The sequence below is a fragment of the Acipenser ruthenus genome, chromosome 19 (assembly GCF_902713425.1).
Source record: "Acipenser ruthenus chromosome 19, fAciRut3.2 maternal haplotype, whole genome shotgun sequence".
Lineage (NCBI taxonomy): Eukaryota > Metazoa > Chordata > Actinopteri > Acipenseriformes > Acipenseridae > Acipenser > Acipenser ruthenus.
This window is the reverse complement of record NC_081207.1, coordinates 8454271-8477225: the sequence shown is the minus strand read 5'-3', so window position 1 is coordinate 8477225 and position 22955 is coordinate 8454271. Positions and strand designations below refer to the sequence as shown.

The window sequence follows — 22955 nt, the reverse complement described above, 5'->3', positions numbered from 1 at the left end:
TACAATAAGTATTATTCAAATCTATTCAGTTAATAAAACAAACAAACAAAAACAATCACAGACAAAAAAAGACATAAGCAAAGCTTATAACAAATCGAAGTGAAGTTTTTGTATTTACATAGTTGAATATTTAACTTCGATCTGCCTTGGATCATGTTTAGTGATGCGAGAACTTCCAATTAGTTACCAAGCAATGTAACAACAACCACCTGGAAGAAAAAAGAAATCTGGGTCTGAGTCATAGCGTAGTTGTCCCTGAAGCAACAGCCTGTTACTATGGGAGCAGAGACTCGCTAAACTAAGGACTTGGGCTTAGTTCCTCCGTGTAACAGTTAGTGTAATATCTGCTCTGGTCACACCAGCGTCAAAAATGGGGGATACATCGGCTACAGACAACAGATACGCTTTCATAGAAGATTATGTGTTAAAAACTATGAAACTGAAGCCCGATCGCTGGCAGAAATGTATAGGGACGGAAGAGTACAAGCAGCCGATTCAGGGTTTTTTAGATAGGACTGATCAATTCGTGCTTGTGGTGTCATTGAGCACAGCCGGACAATTGACCACCTCCGCTGAATTTCCAGCAAGTAGTAAAAACAAAGCTGTTTACTTCGTGAAAAAGTCCAAAGATGCCATTACTTCAGACTCGATTAAAAGCAATTTGGTTTACGGGGATCTGTCTTATGCCCCTCTGGAGCAGTTTTCATCCCTCGTGGAGGAGGTAAGATGCGTATTTAACGTGAAAACGTCACAGATAACAAGTGTAGTGCATACATGGGTAGAGTTGCTTTGCATCTGTGTTTTACAACGCTTACTTTAAAGCATTTTAACTTTATAGTGTGCGTTAGGATAATGTTTAACAAAATAATTGTAACATTTGTTTCTGTTAAACTGTTAATCTGCTTAACATTCTGAAAAACGAATATCTATCTAAAAACATTGTGGAAACAAATGTATCAACGTGAAAAGCCACTGTTGCTCTTTCTCCAAGTTGTTTAAGGTGTTGCCGTGGTTACTACCAAAGTAACCTAATGTGGCGTACACTCTACTTCTTATCGGTACTTTAAAACTTGGAGCATAAAGTTTCCAAACAAACAAACAACAATGAATTGCTGTAAATTGCGGCGATACTTTGTTATACTATAATCTGTGGAGGTTACAAGTAACAGCGTTAAAATGTAAAAACAAATGGTGCTACATTCTAACTGATTATACCTGTATAGTTTAACAGTTTACACAAGTAGTCTTTGTTACCTACCATATAGTGAAAGTGTGCGTTCAACCAAGAACTTCATATTTTAGAGTGTAAAATGTGCAACATTTGACAGAAATCAGAGATGGAGAAACTTTATTTTTTAATGTTTATTACCCCAGATTAACCCCATTAGAACCAATTAGCAGACCACATTGTTGCCAGAAATTGCAACATAATTGATTTATTTAAAATAAGGAGCCTGAATATTTAAAATAACCTAAAATGCAGCTGGCCAAACAGGGCAAATTAACCCAGATGATGACAGAAATGCATTATTAATATGTGCATGTTCTCAGGAAATAAATAGAAACCGGTTTCTATGTATCTTTTTCAATTTTAAAACAGGTGGTAGTTCCTGTTTTGGCCAACAAAAAAAACCACCACAATTGGCCCTATGTGATCTCCCAGGATATTAACCGTCACGTACACACTTTGAAGAATAATGTGTTTGTTGTGGCCGGCCAAGTCAGAGGAAAGACCCTGCTCCCCCTACCAGCAGGGGCAGAGAAAGTGGAAGATGCTGCATATGAAACTGAGAACAGGTAAGACACCACGGCTAATAAAGACTACAACTAGCTGGTTGAGCAGATTTATCAGTTTATTAAAGCCAAAATTTAAATTGCACCATTTTTTGTGAAAGTAAAATAACTGTTACTGTTACACAACTGGTAACACAGTGTTACTTAAGCACCCTTTTGAACTGTTAATATAATGATCTTAGATTGACTGCGGTATCTTTAATTCAATGGAATTGGTAAATTATTTGTCTAACTTATTTTGTATTTTTGTCCATGCAGCGGAGAATTAGTTGACAAAAGTATCATACACTCTATTGAGTCCATTGTGATTGAATGGAGCCACCAGATCAGAGAGGTTTTGAAGAGGGATTCTTCTGAGCAACTCTTTGAGGGACGAAACCCTACTCCTCAAGTGGAGCTGGAGTTCTGGAAAAACAGGTCAGTGAATGGGATCTAAGGGCCCTATTCACAAAGCATTTAGGACTGTTTTAAGGAATGTTTTTTAAGGACTTTTTTTGAGGGTTCATAAACATTGGAAACTGAGAACAGATTATGTGATGGTAAACTTGATTTTAATTAATCAAAATGGGTTTTAAAAATACAGGCCTGTTTCTCTTAGTTCACATTCTACTGTAAATAAACCTATCATAAAAAAGGGCCTTCTTTAAAATTGAACTGAGAACACTTTTATGTGGCTGTTATCACTGTGTGATGCATATCCCCCACTGCAGAGATATAGGTACTGTACAATATGTATGCCACACTTATATTTTTAGCAACTGTCCTGGAATTCTCTCTCCCTCTTATTAAGGTGTGTTCAGAATGTCTATTTAGGTTACATACCCCAGTTCCAGCTTATGAATAGTTTTGCTAATAAAGGATATATCTTGGGAATCACTCGCTCAAATTCGGATGGAATAATGTGTACAATACTGTAATCTAAACCAGTGACACCAGCATTTCTGAGCTTTTGAAGGTCATATCTTGACAAGCATTTTTAAATATAACTATGCAAAAGAATATGATATGCTGTTAATATTGTCATGGTCATGGTGATCTACTTTATCATGATGTAGCCATGACAGGGATATGGATTTTACTATCATACTGTTTGTTGCAAACAATTATAAGAAACCCTTTCACCTCTAATGTTAATTTCCATAACCACCTTCACCCTGATTTTTTCTGTTTTATATATATATATATATATATATATATATATATATATATATATATATATATATATACACACACACAGTACTTTGCAAAAGTTTTAGGTAGGTGTGAAAAAATGCTGTAAAGTAAGAATGCTTTCAAAAATAGACATGTTAATAGTTTATATTTATCAATTAACAAAATGCAGAGTGAGTGAACAGAAGAAAAATCTACATCAAATCAATATTTGGTGTGACCACCCTTTGCCTTCAAAACAGCATCAATTCTTCTAGGTACACTTGCACACAGTTTTTGAAGGAACTCGGCAGGTAGGTTGGCCCAAACATCTTGGAGAACTAACCACAGTTCTTCTGTGGATTTAGGCAGCCTCAGTTGCTTCTCTCTCTTCATGTAATCCCAGACAGACTCGATGATGTTGAGATCAGGGCTCTGTGGGGGCCACACCATCACTTCCAGGACTCCTTGTTCTTCTTCACGCTGAAGATAGTTCTTAATGACTTTCGCTGTATGTTTGGGGTCGTTGTCATGCTGCAGAATAAATTTTGGGCCAATCAGATGCCTCCCTGATGGTATTGCGTGATGGATAAGTATCTGCCTGTACTTCTCAGCATTGAGGAGACCATTAATTCTGACCAAATCCCCAACTCCATTTGCAGAAATGCAGCCCCAAACTTGCAAGGAACCTCCACCATGCTTCACTGTTGCCTGCAGACACTCATTCGTGTACCGCTCTCCAGCCCTTCGGCGAACAAACTGCCTTCTGCTACAGCCAAATATTTCAAATTTTGACTCATCAGTCCAGAGCACCTGATGCCATTTTTCTGCACCCCAGTTCCTGTGTTTTCGTGCATAGTTGAGTCGCTTGGCCTTGTTTCCACGTCGGAGGTATGGCTTTTTGGCCGCAAGTCTTCCATGAAGGCCACTTCTGACCAGACTTCTCCGGACAGTAGATGGGTGTACCAGGGTCCCACGGTTTTCTGCCAATTATGAGCTGATGGCACTGCTGGACATCTTCCGATTGCGAAGGGAAGTAAGCATGATGTGTCTTTCATCTGCTGCAGTAAGTTTCCTTGGCCGACCACTGTGTCTACGGTCCTCAACGTTGCCCGTTTCTTTGTGCTTCTTCAAAAGAGCTTGGACAGCACATCTGGAAACCCCTGTCTGCCTTGAAATTTCTGCCTGGGAGAGACCTTGCTGATGCAGAATAACTATCTTGTGTCTTGTTGCTGTGCTCAGTCTTGCCATGGTGTATGACTTTTGACAGTAAACTGTCTTCAGCAACCTCACCTTGTTAGCTGAGTTTGGCTGTTCCTCACCAAGTTTTATTCCTCCTACACAGCTGTTTCTGTTTCAGTTAATGATTGTGTTTCAACCTACATATTGAATTGATGATCATTGGCACCTGCTTGGTATAATCATACACCTGACTATATGCCTACAAAATCCTTGTGGGAGTGTACCTAGAAGAATTATATGAACTATATGCCTACAAAATCTTTGTGCGAGTGTACCTAGAAGAATTGATGCTGTTTTGAAGGCAAAGGGTGGTCACACCAAATATGGATTTGATTTAGATTTTTCTTCTGTTCACTCACTTTGCATTTAGTTAATTGATAAATGTAATCTATTAACATGTCTATTTTTGAAAGCATTCTTACTTTACAGAATTTTTTCACACCTGCCTAAAACTTTTGCACAGTACTGATATATTAAAATATATATATATATATATATATATATATATATATATATATATATATATATATATATATATTACATACATACATACATACATACAGTGTCTTGCAAAAGTATTCAGACCCCTGACCAATTCTCTCATATTACTGAATTACAAATGGTACATTGAAATTTCGTTCTGTTTGATATTTTATTTTAAAACACTGAAACTCAAAATCAATTATTGTAAGGTGACATTGGTTTTATGTTGGGAAATATTTTTAAGAAAAATAAAAAACTGAAATATCTTGCTTGCATAAGTATTCAACCCCCACACATTTATATTTGGTAGAGCCACTGCAATAACAGCTTTAAGATTTTTGGGGTAAGTATGTACCAGCTTTGCACACAGTGTCGGAATGATTTTGGCCCATTCTTCTTGGCAGATTTGCTCCACGTTGTTCAGGTTGGTTGGACGATGCTTGTGGACCGCAATTTTCAAATAGTGCCACAGATTCTCAATGGGATTGAGATCAGGACTTTGACTGGGCCACTGCAGGACATTCACCTTTTTGTTCTTGAGCCACTCCAATGTTGCTTTGGCCTTGTGCTTGGGATCATTGTTCTGCTGAAAGGTGAATTTCCTCCCAAGCTTCAGTTTTTTAGCGAACTGAAGCAGGTTCTCTTGCAGTATTTCCCTGTATTTTGCTCCATCCATTCTTCTTTCAATTTTAACAAGATGCCCAGTCCCTGCTGATAAGAAGCATCCCCACAGCATGATGCTGCCACCACCATACTTCACTGTAGGGATGGTGTGTCTTGAGGCATGGGCAGTGTTAGGTTTGCGCCACACATTGCGCTTTGAGTTTTGGCCAAAAAGCTCTATCTTGGTCTCATCTGACCACAAAACCTTTTCCCACATCGCAGCTGGGTCACTCTCATGCTTTCTGGCAAACTCCAGACGTGCTTTCAGATGGTACTTTTTGAGTAACGGCTTCTTTCTTGCCACCCTCCCATACAGGCCAGTGTTATGCAGAGCTCTTGATATGGTTGACTGGTGCACCATTACTCCACTCCCAGCCACTGAACTCTGTAGCTCCTTCAAAGTGATTGTTGGCCTCTCTGTGGCTTCTCTCACAAGTCTCCTTCTTGTCTGAGCGCTGAGTTTTGAGGGACGGCCTTTTCTTGGCAGTGCCTGGGTGGTGTGATGCAGCTTCCACTTCCTGATTATTGATCCAGCTGTGCTCACTGGGATATCCAAACACTTGGATATAATTTTGTACCCTTTCCCTAATCTATGCATTTGTATTACTTTATCTCTAACTTCTGTAGAATGCTCTTTGGTCTTCATTTTCCTTCAGATTCACAGCCTGACCAATGATCCTTCAACAGTGGGGTTTTTATCCAGAAAATGTGACAGCAACTTTAATGGTTCACAGGTGGAGGCCAATGGTAAGGTTAATTCTGTCCTCGTTAGGGCAATTTCTTTCATCGGTGTAAACTGGGAGCTTCCACAGCACAGGGGTTGAATACTTATGCAAGCAAGATATTTCAATTTCTTATTTTTCTTAAAAATATTTCCCAACATAAAACCAATGTCACCTTACAATAATTGATTGTGAGTTTCAGTGTTTTAAAATAAAATATCAATCAGAACAAAATTTCAATGTACCATTTGTAATTCAGTAATATGAGAGAATTGGTCAGGGGTCTGAATGCTTTTGCAAGGCACTGTGTGTGTATATATATATATATATATATATATATATATATATATATATATATATATATATATATATACACTACCGGTCAAAAGTTTTAGAACACCTCCATTTTTCCAGTTTTTATTGAAATTTACGCAGTTTAATGTCTCAATGTACTCTGAAATTAAAGCATAGAACAAATAAACAATTTGAGATAAAAAAATAAATCATGGAATCTTTTTGTTTAACAAAATTTAGTCTAAATTTTTGACTCATCAAAGTAGCCACCTTTTGCAGATATAACAGCCTTACACACTCGTGGCATTCTTTCTACAATGGAAATCAAATATTGTTCGGAAAGTTCTTCCCAACACTGTTGCAGAAGTTCCCACAAATGTGTTGCACTTGTAGGTTGCTTTGCTTTCACCCTTCTGTCCAGTTCATCCCAAACCAGCTCGATGGGGTTTAAGTCTGGAGACTGTGCTGGCCATTCCATGATTTGAAGCCTACCGTCTTGTTATTTTCTTTTGAGGTAGTTCTGACATAGCCTGGAGGTATGTTTTGGGTCATTATCTTGCTGTAGGATGAACCCCTGACCAACTAGGTGTATACCAGAGGGTATTGCATGGCGCTGCAAAATGCTGTGGTACCAGTTTTGGTTCAGGGTGCCACTCACTCTGTGCAAGTCGCCGACTCTGGATTCAGCAAAAGAGCCCCAGACCATCACGCTTCCTCCTCCATGTTTGACAGATGGTGTCACACACCGAGGAACCATCCTTTCGCCTACTCGACGGCGTACAAAAACCCTGCGTGATGAACCGAAGATTTCAAATTTTGATTCATCGGTCCATAAGACCTTCTTCCAGTCTTCAGTAGTCCACTGGCGGTGCTTCATGGCCCAGTCAAGCCTCTTTTTCTTATTTTGCCATATTAGCAATGGCTTTCTTACTGCCACTCGACCTGTCAAACCTGCAGCTCGAAGTCTTCTCTTCACAGTTGAAACTGAGACTTGCTTACTTCGACCAGTGTTAAGCTGTGCTTGAAGCTGTTGTCCTGTGAGCCGCCTATCACGCAAGCTGTTGACTCTCAGAAACTTGTCTTCTGAGTCTGTTGTGGCTTTGGGTCTGCCAGACCTCTTCCTGTCAGAGTTTCCTCCAGTTTCCAAGTGCCTTTTGATGGTGTAGGAAACTGTACTCACTGACTTTGCAATTTCTCTAAAGGAAAGACCTACACTTTTAAGGGTTATAATGGTCTGTCTGTCTTCCTTTGTTAATTGCCTTTTTCTCACCATTATGAGAGCAATATACTACTTCCTGCAGTACAATACTGTCCAAATAATGCTTAAGAGGGTGTAGTAACACAGTCTGTTCCAACACTGCTTTTATACAGACAGAGGGTTTGTAAGTAATCAACAAAAGTTGGGACTCCTGGAGTTTTAAACTTTTTTTTTTTAACCTCTGGCAGTTTACCGCTTACCTTTGTACCATTTCAGGTTCTTCAATGGACTTAAATTTCAATAAAAACTGGAAAAATGGGGGTGTTCTAAAACTTTTGACCGGTAGTATATATATATATATATATATATATATATATATATATATATATATATATATATATATAATATATATATATAACATACCAGGGTAGCTCTAATGATATCCAATACCTAATTTCAAAGAAGTCATGTTACTGTTCTGTAACTAAGAATTAAACCAGAAATTCTTGTTATCTTTCTGCAGGTATTTTACAAGTACCATGTCCTGTATACAATAGTGATGCAGTATGTTTCCTCTAATGTTTGTTTTTTGTGATTCTGTTTCTTTGCCACTACTACCATGAGTATATATTTTTTAGATATGCCGATCTGGACTGTATTTACGACCAGCTGCGCTCCACAAAGGTAGCAAAGATGGGTCAGCTGTTGGAAAGAATGGATAGCAGCTATTACCCAGCATTCAAAGCCATGTTCCAGGATGTGGTTGCCGGTGGGTTCTTCTTCAAGCACAATGCTACTAATTGGGTCAAGAGTTTTCCAAATATCTAGAGACTTGCTTATCCAAATGTGGTGAAACATCGCTAGGACAGTCTTTAGCATGAGTCTGCTGTCATTTTATTTATTTTTCAATACACAGAAGTGCTCTAGAGATGGTGCATGTGCTTATTAATATAAAGACACATATGTAACACAGGCTATATCAGCCAACTTATCTTTATATTAGTAAGTGCCAGGGCCAACTAGAGCTCATAGTACCTTAACAAGAGACTTGTATACCATTATAAAAACACTATTTTAGAAATTCAATAAGAACCACTCAAAACGATTGCAAAGATCATAAAAATTAAAGGGCACAGTAAAAAAATAACAGATTATCCTATAGTTTTGAGCTTACTGACTTGCCCCTATTAATGTATAACATAGGAATTTACCCACAGTGAAAAAGCAAGCCCTTTGAGGCATTGGAAAGGGGCTATCTTGAGTCTGTTATTATTTTTTTTGTTTATTTTTTTGTTGCAGGACTAACAGAAGCTAGCGACATAAACCTGCACTTAAAGCCTCTGCAGCGGCATTTTGAAGATATTGAGAATGTGGAGTTCAATGAAGCCAAGCCTATGATTGGCCCACTGATGCACGTGGTGTGTCTAGTGTGGACAAACTCTAAATACTACAACACTCCATCCAGAATCATAGTGCTGCTCCAGGAGACCTGCAACCTTCTAGTACAACAGGTAGTTCAGAACTGTTTCAGTTTAAACTGGACTTGGAAATTCACCTAGGACAGGTGCCACTAAGAAATCTAGTCACGCCTCTGTGTTGCATGGCAAAAATCTGTGTTTAATTGATATTAAATTTGTTAAGGTTCGGTGACATGGTATTAAACAGCCAATTGATGTGCACTAGACTTCCACAGCAATGTCACACATACATTTGAAATGATCCTTTACTAATTTACTCTTTGATGTAACTGCAGTATAATGGAACTTTTAAACTAAACTATACATGATATGAAGCATTTGACTTCTAAAATAAATGTGCTCTGTGCTTGTACCCACAATCCGGATCTGAACACTTAGACAGCTATGTAAACACTGGTTATTATGTTTTGGAATATAATACTGATATAATATATCTACTCTATTGGGTTTGTTGCCTATATTAAACTGTACATTGGCAATGGCTTGATTATATTTCTGCATACAATCTCATTTGTATTGTAAAACCTGGTTGTTAATGTCTTTTCCATGCTTTGGCAGGCCCGTACCTATCTGAACCCAGAGGATATTCTGAAAGGTGAAATTCAGGAGAGTTTGAACAAGGTGCTCCAGACACTGGATATCCTACAGCTCTTCAGACAAACTTATGAAGAAAACAAAGGAAGCCTGGGGAAATATTACAAGCATGGAGAGGAGGTGAGAGAGTGGGATTTCAGCTCTCTGATGGTCTTCGCTGGGATGGACTGCTTCCTTACAAGGGTGGAGACTCTTGAGGTAAGACCTGCATGCTACAAACACAATCAGTAATTGACAAACTATGTTTAAAGACTAGAATAAAGCAACTATGTAAGTTCCAAGTTTTTTTACTGGTAGTGTTTGAACATTGAAAATTGGCATGTAAATGTGTTCCTGGTATGGCTATTTTGTTCTGCATCCCATGACTACAACTTTTTAATATTATTTTTGTTAACTGTCATTGTCTGTTTATTTTAGTATAATCATAGTATCAGTGGCAACACATTGTTGTTTGGCATTGTATTAAACCATGGTTCATTTGAATAAAGTACATAGAGTTCTGCTGTGGTTGATATGCTGTCGTAAGTTTATTGACCTGCAATAACGATTATAGTTCCTTATTTATATAAGGGCTAAATTCTCCCCAGCAGCAATCATTTACAATATCTTGACTAGCAATTGCTGTATCTTTATTGTTATCAGCATATTGCACAGAAAAGTTTGGTTAGCAGTTAGTTCTGATTTAGCAAACAAGCTTATCAGGGTAATAGTTTTGCAGATATTATTGATATTAATGTTTGAGGTAACATTGTAAGATTATTTTAAATTATACTAGATGGGATTATGCAGTTTGCACACATATTTAGAACATTGTTTTTAATAATTGTATCATAAGCATTGTTCTCATAAGTACATTATCCACAGTACAAATGTAGCTGTATGGATGTAAATACATTAAGTACAATTAAATAAAAAAGCACTGCAGTAAAACATTATCTAAGTTAGATTTTGCAAAAATATTGGTTGTTACAAGTTGCCAATACTGTATGAATTATTTTCTTAATTTACCATGAACCGTGCTGAAATCATCTAAAGCCTGAATTTCAAAGAAAGTCGGGTTCTTGCTATATTGAAGAGCCCTTAATGTCCCTAGTTGTGAGGAGAAAGGCTATTATGTTCTTATTTAATACTGTTCTGTGACAAGAGTGAGCTACACAGCCTGTGGCCTCTACTGGTAATTTGCTGGTAACCCTTAAAATGATTGTAGCAAGCAAATTAATTCAATAAATCTTACTCATTTCACTAGGTTATGGAAATCTTTGTTTGCAATCCATGCTTTCAGATGGTATTGCACTTCTTTGCTCATTTCACCTTCAACAGCTTTTTTCCTGTCATTAACCAATCAGCTGCTTATATGATTGACTGACACTATAAGATATGTTTCTTTCAAAACAGCACATTTGAGTGTAATTACTGGAAGTGCAAAATGGTAAGATTTATGGGATTATTTTGTAAGATACAGGCGATTCAAAGTGCCAGGTTTTTACATCAGCATTTCATCTTTACAGAATATATTTAAAGTATTCTGTAAAGTGGACTGCTTTTTAAAATGTAAATGTCCCAAACCTATATACTGTAAGACTGTGTACCCATACTTGAAAGGGTGGCACCACAGATATACAAGTGCCTACAATTTTATATTCATTGTAGCAAAATCGTTGCTACAATGAATATAATTCATTGAAGCATCGAAAAGTTTGCTCCATGCGATGGTTTTCTCATTAAAACTTCTCTTTGCTACGATGGACAAACAGAGTCTGTTGCTACGGGATACTGGTTTCCTCGAGTCTGTGAAGCTCAGAAAGTATTAGTATTGCTTTGAAAAGAGCAGCTGTTGCTGTGAAACCAATCTCAGGCCCCTGGTACAGAATGGAAATGAGCTTACTGTTGCAAAGTGCTTTCAAATGAATCTGTCTCTTGTAGGATCTCTTGGTAACTGCTCTGGACATGATTAAACTGGAGAAGGTTGAATTTGGAGGGATCCGAGGGAAGGTTCTTAGTCAGCAGGTCCTAAGTATGTATGAAGAGTTTCAGGAAATCTACAAAGTGTTCACGGAGCGCACTTATGACTGCCTGGATACCACTAACATGGTGGGTTTTAACTATTGGAGTTATTGAAGTTTTTCTTTTCTTTTTTCAAATTAAGATAATGTCTACTGTTCCTTCCATGTGCTGCCTATTATATCACTGTAGTTTAGTTTTTAATGAAAAATATTTCCAGCTTGGCCTGTCCCGTATTTTGTGGTATCTAAGGGAGGACTGCATCTACGTTATTTTCTACAAAACTCCAATAATAAGCAGACCCAAGAGACTCTTAAGTTAAAACAAAATCACAAAAGTACTCCTTACAAAACTGTTTTCACATAAAGTGGTACAAATTGGTGTAAAGATAAATTAAAATTAAAATAAAAAAAAAAAACACTGAATTTCCTATTTAGGCCTTAACGTACAGTAGCTATCACTAAACTACCCTTTTTGTACTTTTTATTTTGTTACAGTAATTTAGGGCACACCCAGCCATTGCAATATCCCACTTGTCCAAACAGGCTGTTGATTTTAGTGGAATATAATGAATTTTCAAGCCAAATTATGTTTGGTCAAGGAGATTTAATCCTTTCCAAATCCTTTTGCCACCCCACAGTTGAGTCAAAGCTGTTTGTACAATACTGCACTGTATTCTACTGGGAGAAAAACAGATGTAAGCTAATTACAATAAGTGATGTGAAATTCCTCTTTGAGATTTATTAACCCCCTCTTTGCTTTCCTGGCTTTTAGGAATTTGAAAAAGACGTTTCTGACTTTAAGCTGAAAGTAGAAGACATCGACAGGCGCCTGGGAACAGTTTTCAACCAGGCGTTTGAGGATGCATCCGGCTTGGAGCATGCCTTCAAGGTTAGTATTTGTTACCATTGATGAGAGTGTCTGTGTGATAGCTGTGCTGATAACACAGCTATCAAAATCCCTACACATTAAGTTATACTTTGGATGATGCAAAGCTATTGAATAAATACACCCTTATAGTCACAGCTGCTATTTTTTTAGTCATGCAGTAATGCAATTGTTTGAGTCATGTATCAAATAGTTGTCCGTAGTAGGACATCAATTCACAATCATTTCAGCTTTATTTCTACTTCCCTGATAGGTAAAGCAGTTTTCTATAGTTCTGTGACATTGATAAGTTACAGAACACTGAAGTGTTTGGACTGATATGCTTATTTAAATGCTTTATTCTATTTAAAATAGCATATATATATATATATATATATATATATATATATATATATATATATATATATATATATATATATATAATTCATGTATGCAATGCATGTGAATATACATTTTACTAGACATACAGTAGCATATTATTTTTCATTGTAACTTCAGAAATATTTTATTTGAATGTTCGGGGATGACAGAAATATGAAATGCGAAATGAATAAAATAATAATTTTAGAACACTGTTCTCGCCTGGGAACATTTTTGTTTGTTTGTAGTTGCTGGACATGTTTGGCAGCCTGCTTGAACGACCATTGATTGCAGCAGATGCTCACGACAAATATCCTCGCCTAGTGAGCATGTTTGACAAAGAGCTTGATGGCTGTAAAGTCCTCTACAACAGGCATGTGCAGAAGGAGGTGGAATTAGGTAAAACACATGGCTTAGTGGTTTAAAATTAGGGTATTCAAGGACTACTTTATACCAACTACATTTCCTTTTTCAGAAACTGAAAAGGTTTTAAAAATGACCACTAGGGGAGCATGTTGTAATTTCTGCACCCTCTACAGAGATTTTGCATTTGCTAACTTACTGTTGGCACTATTGCAGAGGGAGCAGAAAGCACAGGTGCACATCTTTAGTGGAGGTTGAAAGAGGACATTATCAATATTTAATATAGTAAGTAATGCACTGAAACAGCTATATAGAATGATTTAGAAAACACATGATTGTATATTAGAGTTCAGAAAATAAATACAATAGGCACCTTTGCAACTCTACCAAAGTGTGGGATTAGATGGGCTTTAGTTGCATGTTAGATAAAATGTTTAGTTTTAGGATGATTTGTGCAAAGTCTTTGTTGCAATCACATTGTATTTCCTGCACTTTGTTTAGGCTACACACCAGTCAATAAGAACATGCCATCTGTAGGCGGTGGGCTCCGGTGGGCTCAAGAAATGCAAGAACGCATCCATGTGCCATTCGGGAACTTCAGGCACGTCACACACCCGTGAGTATCTCTGGGTCTGGGTTGAGTTATGTATGCTTTGTATGTTTATTGAATATGAATCTGTATCAGTTGATGCATTTGGTAGCAGTGGCTGTATTAACTGTATTAGTTCAGGGATGCAAACAAAAGGCCACTATATAAGAAATACACATACGTTTTTAGGGCCGCTTTGATCTCTTCATCAAGTTTATTTGAAAAGAAATGGTGTTTTCCATATTGAATTGTATCGTGGTAAATTTAGCAGCCTCTCCATTTATTAGTTTATAATTGTTTTGGTGTGTTTTTTTAAGTAATCTTCACATGCTTCTATTGCACACCGCTGTAAATGTATATAGGCTCAATTAAATTAGATGTATATACAGTATGCACATTTTAAAAATACATTTAAAAGCTAACTGAGTTTCATCTACCTAGATGCATGGAATCATTGGAAGGAAAAAGAATGATACAGAAATATGAAGAGATGATGGAGCTGCTTGACAAGTAAGTGAAAAAATAGAATTTCTATAACCTTACATTTGACTAGAAAGACTGTATTATTGAAGCAGCATATGGAAAGTCTGCAATAACTGTTTAAATGGACAAACAATGTTAATATTTCTCTTTCCCAATAGAGATGATAAGTGATATGTAGTACTGTTATTGAATTTGCATGATAGTTTGTAGCAACAGTATGGGATAAATCGATGTCAGTGTTTACCTGAACTGTTCCTACTGTATATTTTGTTCAAAAAACATTTAAATAATGTATGCAATCACTGAGCTTGCTGAGCAGAAAAATACTCAAGACAAAACACAAAAATGTTTTTTGCTTTATTGACTTTGGTAACAAAAGAAGCTTTTGTAAGAAAAGCACTTTTTTTTTAACTAGGACTTGCATTACTCGGCAGTGTTTTAACGCAGCACAATGTCAGTTTTCTGTGATTTTTAATCCTGATACATATTGTCAAATGGGAATATTATTGAATACAATACTAAACCATACCCTTAACTGAACAGGTGATAGGTTGTGGGAGTTTAAAATTCAAATTTTAAAGCAAGGTAACAAGTGTTTTGCTTCAGTTGAAAGTTTGCATATATGTTTGTGGAACAGAAAACTACTTGAATGTTTATTATTAAATGAATGTTTGGAACATAAAAAAAAATCGTCATTGTCACAGATGGCTTTGTATGGCGTGTGGGTGGTGACATCAGGTTCAGGAACCAGAAAGAAAACACAGGCAGTAGTGCAGGGCAAAAAGACGCAGTGCGCCGTTTAATTAAATACAAAAATAAAATAAAATAAAGTGTAAACACAAAAACACTGGTCACAGAACAAAATAAATATTTAAACAAAACAAAATCACGAACACAAAAATCGAACAGCCAATACAGGTCAGGCTGGGCAAATGCCTTCACTGATCCTGTATGCTTTGTTTTTAATTTTCTCTCTTGCTTCTCTCGCTCCTCTTGCTCTCATTCCACCTCTGAACATCCAACCCCCCTCTGAGCCGAGTGGGTCTTTTATATTCGTGGCTGGAGCCTTAATTACCTATTAATAAATTACCTTATTAAGGCTCCAGCCACATTCCCACGAGAGTTATAGGGAAGGGGTTTTAACCCCATCCCCACGACTACATATTACAAGAAAGGCTCTCTCGCCGGTCTCAAACAGCAAATAATAAAAGACGGACGGTGCTCGACCGCCTGCACATAAAGACAATAATGATTAGGACGGACGGATTCGTCCGCCTGCATGCAAATTCAATAACAATAAAAAGAACAATAACAATAATAACATATTGTTAACTTTTGTCTTTTTTGAAAAAAAAAAAAAAAGTTCTAGTGCTGATTTAGAGTAAATACCTTAGAAAATGTAACCCTATGAAATGTGATAAAAACTACAGAGGCAGAACAAAACTTTGAGTTAATGTACTGTACATCATTAGGTATTAAAAGTTGCCTTCTGTGTAGTTTGCATCAGCAATCCGTACAATACAGCAAACTGTAGTCTTTTTTCCCAGAATAACAAATAGGCAGGGTCAAAACTAAAAGATCTTCAATCTATTTCATGCTAGAATTAGGCTCCCTGTTCGCACACAAGCTTTTCCTGTCTATTAAAAGGACCAAAGTGGAAGCAATAAGGTGTATCAGCTGCCAGTACTTCTTAGCAAACTAAGATACCCAGACATAGTTTTCCTTTCCAGTGTGCAAACGGTATGTGCCAATACACCCCTTAAAAGGGGGTGTGGCGGTGTGCCCCGCCCCTGTGCCTGTTTTGTGTTTTATGTTGTCTGTTATATGTATTATTGTAGTGGTGCACATGGGTGTGGGTTATGTAGCACAGGTAATGTAAAATGTATATTTGTATTTAGGCACGGGGAAATGCACAACCACTTCACGTGCTGATTAAAATGGGTAATTGTATGGGGGCACGGGAAGTGCACAATTAGTTCACGTGCAAACTGTGCTGAGATTCAATTGAATGATTGATTAGCAATCGAGTCTCGACACAGCTCTATAACAGAATGAATGTTTCAGGCACACGGGGTTGGGGGTTCAGTGTGGAGAGAACGGGAGAGAGTGTGAGGAGAAAGTAAGAATTAGAGAATAATAACAATTGCTACGGTACTTGTTGTTTGTTAGTGTTTGTTTGTCTATTTGTTTTGGCCAACATGCCATTTTGTTTTCTATCTGGTGTTTTGTTATTATTTACAATAAATACACGCACCGGCGCTTTGCATACCTCGCAGGCCTGACTGTTTGTGATCCTTCCTGGTCTGACATCACCTATCAGCCAGCCTGTTCACAGGGGGTGATTGTAAGGAACAGAATCTTACATTTCTATTGATTCAGGTTCAGAATAGAGTGGTTATAATCCGACTGGTAGATCTCCTTTAGAAACTAACAGGCTTTAAAGAGCAATAAACTTCAATCAGTTTGAGTGAATCAGATCAAAATATAACCAAAAAAACATGTACAAAAATCTCTTCATACAAAAAAAAAATCTCTTCATACACAAAAAAGATTGATTTGGTTCATAACAGCATTAATATCCTCTGCAGCACTCATTACTTGTAGATAATTGACCTAGTCTTTCGTTAAGTGCCATCGGTTCAGGTCACCTGACGGTTAATTTATTTAGCAGGTCATGACCGTTATGTCAGACAATAGTGCTTAAATTCTTTCAGTGCCTTTTGCATACATCAGCTTTCGTTGTAAAATTCTGTCAGCTTTGCTTCCGAGATGCTGCAGCAGATATTAAACATCCTTTGCTGTAGTTTCAGGTTTTGTGTGTTTTGAAAGCAGTTTTATGTTTGTGAAGACGACAAAGAAGCAATGTGTTTAATTCAAACTCTCAATTGCAGGTACTCTCAGAAGCTCTATAATATCTGGACGCAGACAGTTGCAGAGAAATCTCAGTACAATCTCACACAACCACTTATTTCACGAGATCCTGACTCCAAACTCATTACTGTCAATTTTAATCCTCAGGTAGGCTGCAAATATGTGATTTTATTTAAAAAAAAAATAAAAAAAATTCTTTTTTCCTGGCAGGTTTGGGTGAACAAAATTGTTGTTGGTTTTATGATATGAATTGAATTATCCAAAAACCATAACTTATGTTTATATGTAAAAAAAAAAAAAAAAAAAAAAAAAAAACCCTTAGACTGTTTTGTTTGTTTGTTTGTTTCAGTACAAAGGCTTATTTATCATATGTTTATTCCAGGGTACAATTGGGCCTTTTATGTGAATGAAAAAAAAACACTGGTTCCTGAAAAAACAATTATAATGATATAAAACTAAGCAAATACATTAAAATATTGTATTGGGCACACTGGGTCACACAACTGTAGTTTGAAACAACTTATGCGAAAAAAAAAAAAACTAAAATTAATTCATCCATCACTTCTGTACTCAGTCAAAATTGATAAAACTGATAACAAACCACATCAAGTAGACACACATTTAATCTAGTGCCACCTTCAGTGTACTGTGGCAACAGTAGCAATGGACAGATCTTATATAGTACACAGAAGACACTTGCTAAAATGGAAGTAACCTTCTCAGTCACTAGTTTGTTGAATGTTGGTTTCCTTTGATAAAAAGTTACTAATTGATTGGTGACTGGATCAATGCATGAAGACAGCCATTTTAAGTTCCCTTTTCATGTATTGTAGTTGGTGTCCGTATTAAGAGAGGTGAAATACGTGAAATCAGGACAGACAGAAATGATCCCCGATACAGCTGAAGAGATCTACTCCAACAAGGAATCATACAGGCAGTATGTGGCTAATTTAGACCTCACCATCAACTGGTACAATAAGGTTGTAAAGTCTGTGCTGGAGGTGGAATTCCCTCTTATAGAGGGGCAACTACAAGACATAGATTCGCAGCTCAAAGAGGCGGAGGAGACGCTTAACTGGAAGGACGAAGGTGAGAGTCAAGGAATATTGTTTTTGAATTGGGTGATTTTATTTTCCTTGAGTGTTATCTTCTTTGTAGTCTATCACAAGGAACCTTTATAGATGCCAAGTCTACATTATAGATACATTAAAAGTCAAGACAGGACTGCTTCATGGTAACATATAGAAGGGATACTGGGAGATATCTTCATGCTGATTAAACATAACCCTAGAAAGCATAGCTGTAACAAATCTCTTTTTGAAATGAGTGTCTTTGCTGATTACTGCTATGAAACCAGATCTAAGTAAGCATTAAACATATTTTTAAAACAATCATTTTTATAAGAGCCTTTAAGAAACTGAGGTTTGATTTGATCAGCCTGCACCACAGCCATAAGGATATTATTATTATTATTATTATTATTATTTGTTTATTCAGCAGACGCCTTTATCCAAGGCGACTTACAGAGACTAGGGTGTGTGAACTATGCATCAGCTGCAGAGTCACTTACAACTACATCTCACCCGAAAGACAGAGCACAAGGAGGTTAAGTGACTTGGTCAGGGTCACACAATGAGTCAGTGGCTGAGGTGGGATTTGAACCGGGGACCTCCTGGTTACAAGCCCTTTTCTTTAACCACTGGACCACACAGCCTCCTACATAGGATAGGTGGTTGATGCAATCCATGGTGATTGCTCAGCGATGTAAAATACCCCACTAAAATCCAGCTGTGGCTTATCCCATTGGGGGGATAGCTGGATCATAGTCAAGTAGACACACATAATTGACCGAAGAGAGCACTTGCCACAGTGTTTGTCTATTTGACTTTATTTGCTTCTTATTTAAACAGAAATAACAATAAACAAACCTCACCAGGAAGCCATCGTATTTAATAAATTGCTTCTAAAATGTTGACAGTGTTCCGTTGCACTTTGAAGGTTTTAGACACAGAGAACATTGATTTTTTTAACACCCCAGCCTTCCTCTGACAAGCTTCAAAACCAATTATGACCTGGCTCTAAGCAACAGTCACATTCATTTTAACAGGGTGAAGATCCACTATGGTGCTTTTTGTTTTTGCTTTGCTTAAGTGAACTGGACCTTGTTATTTTCCTTGGTTTACACTAAATTCAATATTGCTCACAATCTCATATACACTGTAAAACACAAGTTGATGGATTGTACATCAAATAATTCCCCAAGCAGTACATTGCTATACAACCTAGCATATCGAAGGTTTAAAAGCTGCATTGTTATTTAACTTCTTTTTTTTTTTAAGGAATCTCAGAACACTAGGGGGTAGATGTACTAAAGTGTTGCTCCTGTCGCAATAGTCGCAAACCACTTGCAGACGAGTCGGAAGTCTAGGGTGAAATGTACTAAGCATGCGCAATGGGGCAGCAGTGTGGCGTAGTGGTTAGGGCTCTGGACTCTTGACCGGAGGGTCGTGGGTTCAATCCCTGGTGGGGGACACTGCTGCTGTACCCTTGAGCAAGGTGCTTTACCTCGATTGCTCCAGTAAAATCCCAACTGTATAAATGGGTAATTGTACGTAAAAAATAATGTGTAAAAAATAATGTAATTGTATGTAAAAATAATGTGATATCTTGTAACAATTGTAAGTCGCTCTGGATAAGGGCGTCTGCTAAGAAATAAATAATAATAATAAAATAATAATAAATAGCGACTTTTTAGGAAATGCTTTGCGACAGCAGTTTTTCTTTGCGGTTCAACCTTAAATGTAATTATGGGTGTTCCTGCATAAATTCGCAAAATGGGGGTAGAGATAATGCAAATGAGGGTTCTCAAATATTATAATGAGATGTACAAAAGCTGCCGACAATTGGAGAGTGGTATTGCTGCAGAACGAAAGCTCCCACAGCGCAGCTCACACAGGGTAGCTCACACAGGGTAGCTCACACAGGGTACTGCTGCGTGCACAACTCGTAATAGACGTCATCATGTACGTCATGCTACATGATAAGGGTGATAAATTTAGTTACTAAAACGAAGTTTATTTCATAACAATAACCTAACCCTAAACCTAAGGTTCGTGGGGTATTGGCCGTAACTTTAAATACACACAACAACAACCTAACCCTAAACCTTAGATTCATGGGGTATTATGGTCACGTGGTAGGGGTGTTGAGGGTCAATGAAGCACGCAGCACTGCCCTGTGTGAGCTACGCTGTGGGAGCCTTCGTTCTGCAGCTATATACTCTTGGACAATTGCGACACTTACAATTGCATCAATTTGTTAAGCATGTTTTAAACAGTCGCAATTCTTGCTGGCATTTCCCAGTCTGCTTTTTGTCGTGCATTGCCGGTTGTGCTCAATGCATTTTTGAGGCAAACCTAATTTTCACTAAAGTCAGGGTGTACTTGCAAGCCTTGAAAACAAATTTCTATGAGATTTCTGGTTTCCTCAAGTGTTGGGAACACATGTGTCACTAACCTCTCCAGCTCATTCTGAGCATCTTATTGGACCATGATCTATTTTGTGTTAATTGTCTAAATAATAAATGCCACAATCATTTGTTTCAATTTAAAATAATCTTTATTTGCATTGTACACCACTGTGTACAATGTAGCAGCATGATTTATTTTGTGATACCAGTAGGCTAAAGTAAAAAGAAAGTGTGCTAGGTATTCATTTGATTTTTCTACTGTACTGTATACTGTATAGGCCTACTGTACAGATTTATATTTTTACATAATGTAATGTGTAACCTACCCAAAACACAAAAGTGTTATTTCAGTGCAATTATTTACTTGCATCGAGCACTATAAATGTATGTTTGTGCAGTTTTGTTATATTGTTTTTAAACCCGACACCTCCTTGGTCCAGTTTAGTGAGGGGCCGCTGTATGATTCTGAAAAGCTTTTTGGGGGTGAATGTTGGGGCCCCACTATAGGGATTAAACTGCCTTTCATTTTTTATATATAACAGTATTACAATAGGTAAAATGAAGATGGAACAGAATGCATTGTACAGAAGGCATTTACATTTAACAAACACAATGTCATTTTAATTCTTGCACCCTTGGATGTATAAAGGTTGGCCTATGGGAACCTTCTGCTGCAGCAAACCACAACCCAACTCCCGCTATTTATATGAACAATGTCGCAGGACTCTCGCAGTGTATAATGTTAGAGATCCCGCTAAGAAGACTCAACAAATATTTAAATTAGCATATTGTGGCTCTTTTCATCAACTTATTTTCTCTTAATACATACAACAAAATGTCGCATAGAAAATGCAAATTGCGGTATATGTTTGCGCTGCGACTGGCCCATCTTAGTACATCTACCCCTAGGTGTCTTACACATTGTTAACATTACAGGTCCCTCTTTTGTTGTGCTATGTGTGTGGTTTTTTTCTTTGGTTCCTCACTAAGAAATGCACAACACTGTAGACTGCTGCATCCTAGTACCTTTGCTGTAGGTCACATGGTCTGACAATCAGTGTGAGTTTGAACTACAACACATGAAGTGATTAAGTACCATATTACTATTAGTTAAACAATGACGTTCTCTGCTTGAAAGAACACTAGTTTAGGGTTTGTGTTTGCTCAGATGACACCGGTCCTTACTCTGTGTTTGTTATTAATTGTGACTCTCTCTGTTTAATATTGAAGGTGTCTGGGATTATATCCAGACAGTCCGGGATGCTGTCCATGATCTTGAAAGAAGGTTACAAAAAACAAAAGACAATGTGGAGGAGATGCAGAACATCATGAAGACCTGGGTGGCTCCGATCTTCGAGAGGAAAGAAGGGAAGAAAGACTCCCTCCTCAATCTGGACGACAGACAAGAGAGACTGGAGAAGCGTTATAGCGCTATCAAAGAATCTGGGAACAAAATCCACACTCTTCTGAAGGTACAGTGACAGATACAATGTGTGTGTTTGCCAATCAACCAATCAGCTTACAAGTTGAGCTGTTGTTATGCAATGGTAGGTGCCCTCAGAACTCAGAGCATTGTTATCCCCAGTAGTGGTTTTGTTAAGCGTTGTCTCTTTTAGCTTGGGGAACTAAACTGTTACAGTGGTCAGTCAGCATGCACATAATTATATTTACATGAAACTGCATACATTTGGAAACAATACTCTGCATTACAAAACCACCACATCATTCCATACAATTGGCATTCTGAAAAAGAGAAGAACGATCAAATAAGCATGGAGTCTGCTGTTGCCTCCCTCCAATAGGGTGATCTTCTAGGACAGGCTTGAGGCAGGTAATCTTTATCCAAATGATAAGGTCCTGGTTTCTTCAGTGCTACAGTCAACGAGGTGCAAAAGCAGGAGGCAAGGATGAGATGAGTAAAGGCAGTTTCACAGGACAAGCAGGGAAAATGGACGAGATGGGAGAGTGTGGAACAATGCAAGATCGGCTGGCGAGATATATGGACAATGGAACAGAGCAGGATCAGTTACTTCATCAGGTCAACATATGATGTTCTCCCATCACCACAGAACCTTAATCTATGGGTAGGAGAGGAACCCTGGTGTCCTCTGTGTTCATTGCCAGCTACATTAAGACACATTTTGACAGGATGTAAGGTGGGTCTCAGCCAAGGACTGTTTACTTGGCGTCATGACTAGGTTCCCAACTAGCTGCTGAAGCGAAACAGTGAGGATGGAGAGTCCAGGTTTACCCAGTGGAGGTGGGTTGTTGAGGATTTGTGGCACACTCCACAACCCGGTTTCTCAGAGACATT

General features: G+C 37.7%; 1 protein-coding gene across 1 annotated transcript in view; it reads left to right on the top strand.

Annotated features, from left to right (window-relative positions):
* The first annotated feature begins 259 nt into the window (after window positions 1-259).
* Window positions 260-22955, top strand: part of LOC117424597 (dynein axonemal heavy chain 9-like) — a 138722-nt gene continuing 116026 nt past the window's right edge. The window contains exons 1-14 of the mRNA XM_034041106.3: window positions 260-721; window positions 1601-1797; window positions 2053-2211; window positions 8184-8314; window positions 8845-9056; window positions 9582-9815; window positions 11541-11708; window positions 12393-12509; window positions 13115-13265; window positions 13731-13845; window positions 14260-14328; window positions 17193-17319; window positions 18006-18261; window positions 21872-22113. Of these exons, the coding sequence (XP_033896997.3) occupies window positions 371-721; window positions 1601-1797; window positions 2053-2211; window positions 8184-8314; window positions 8845-9056; window positions 9582-9815; window positions 11541-11708; window positions 12393-12509; window positions 13115-13265; window positions 13731-13845; window positions 14260-14328; window positions 17193-17319; window positions 18006-18261; window positions 21872-22113 (2529 nt within the window). The 5' untranslated portion in view covers window positions 260-370. The remainder of the gene's footprint in view (window positions 722-1600; window positions 1798-2052; window positions 2212-8183; window positions 8315-8844; window positions 9057-9581; window positions 9816-11540; window positions 11709-12392; window positions 12510-13114; window positions 13266-13730; window positions 13846-14259; window positions 14329-17192; window positions 17320-18005; window positions 18262-21871; window positions 22114-22955) is intronic.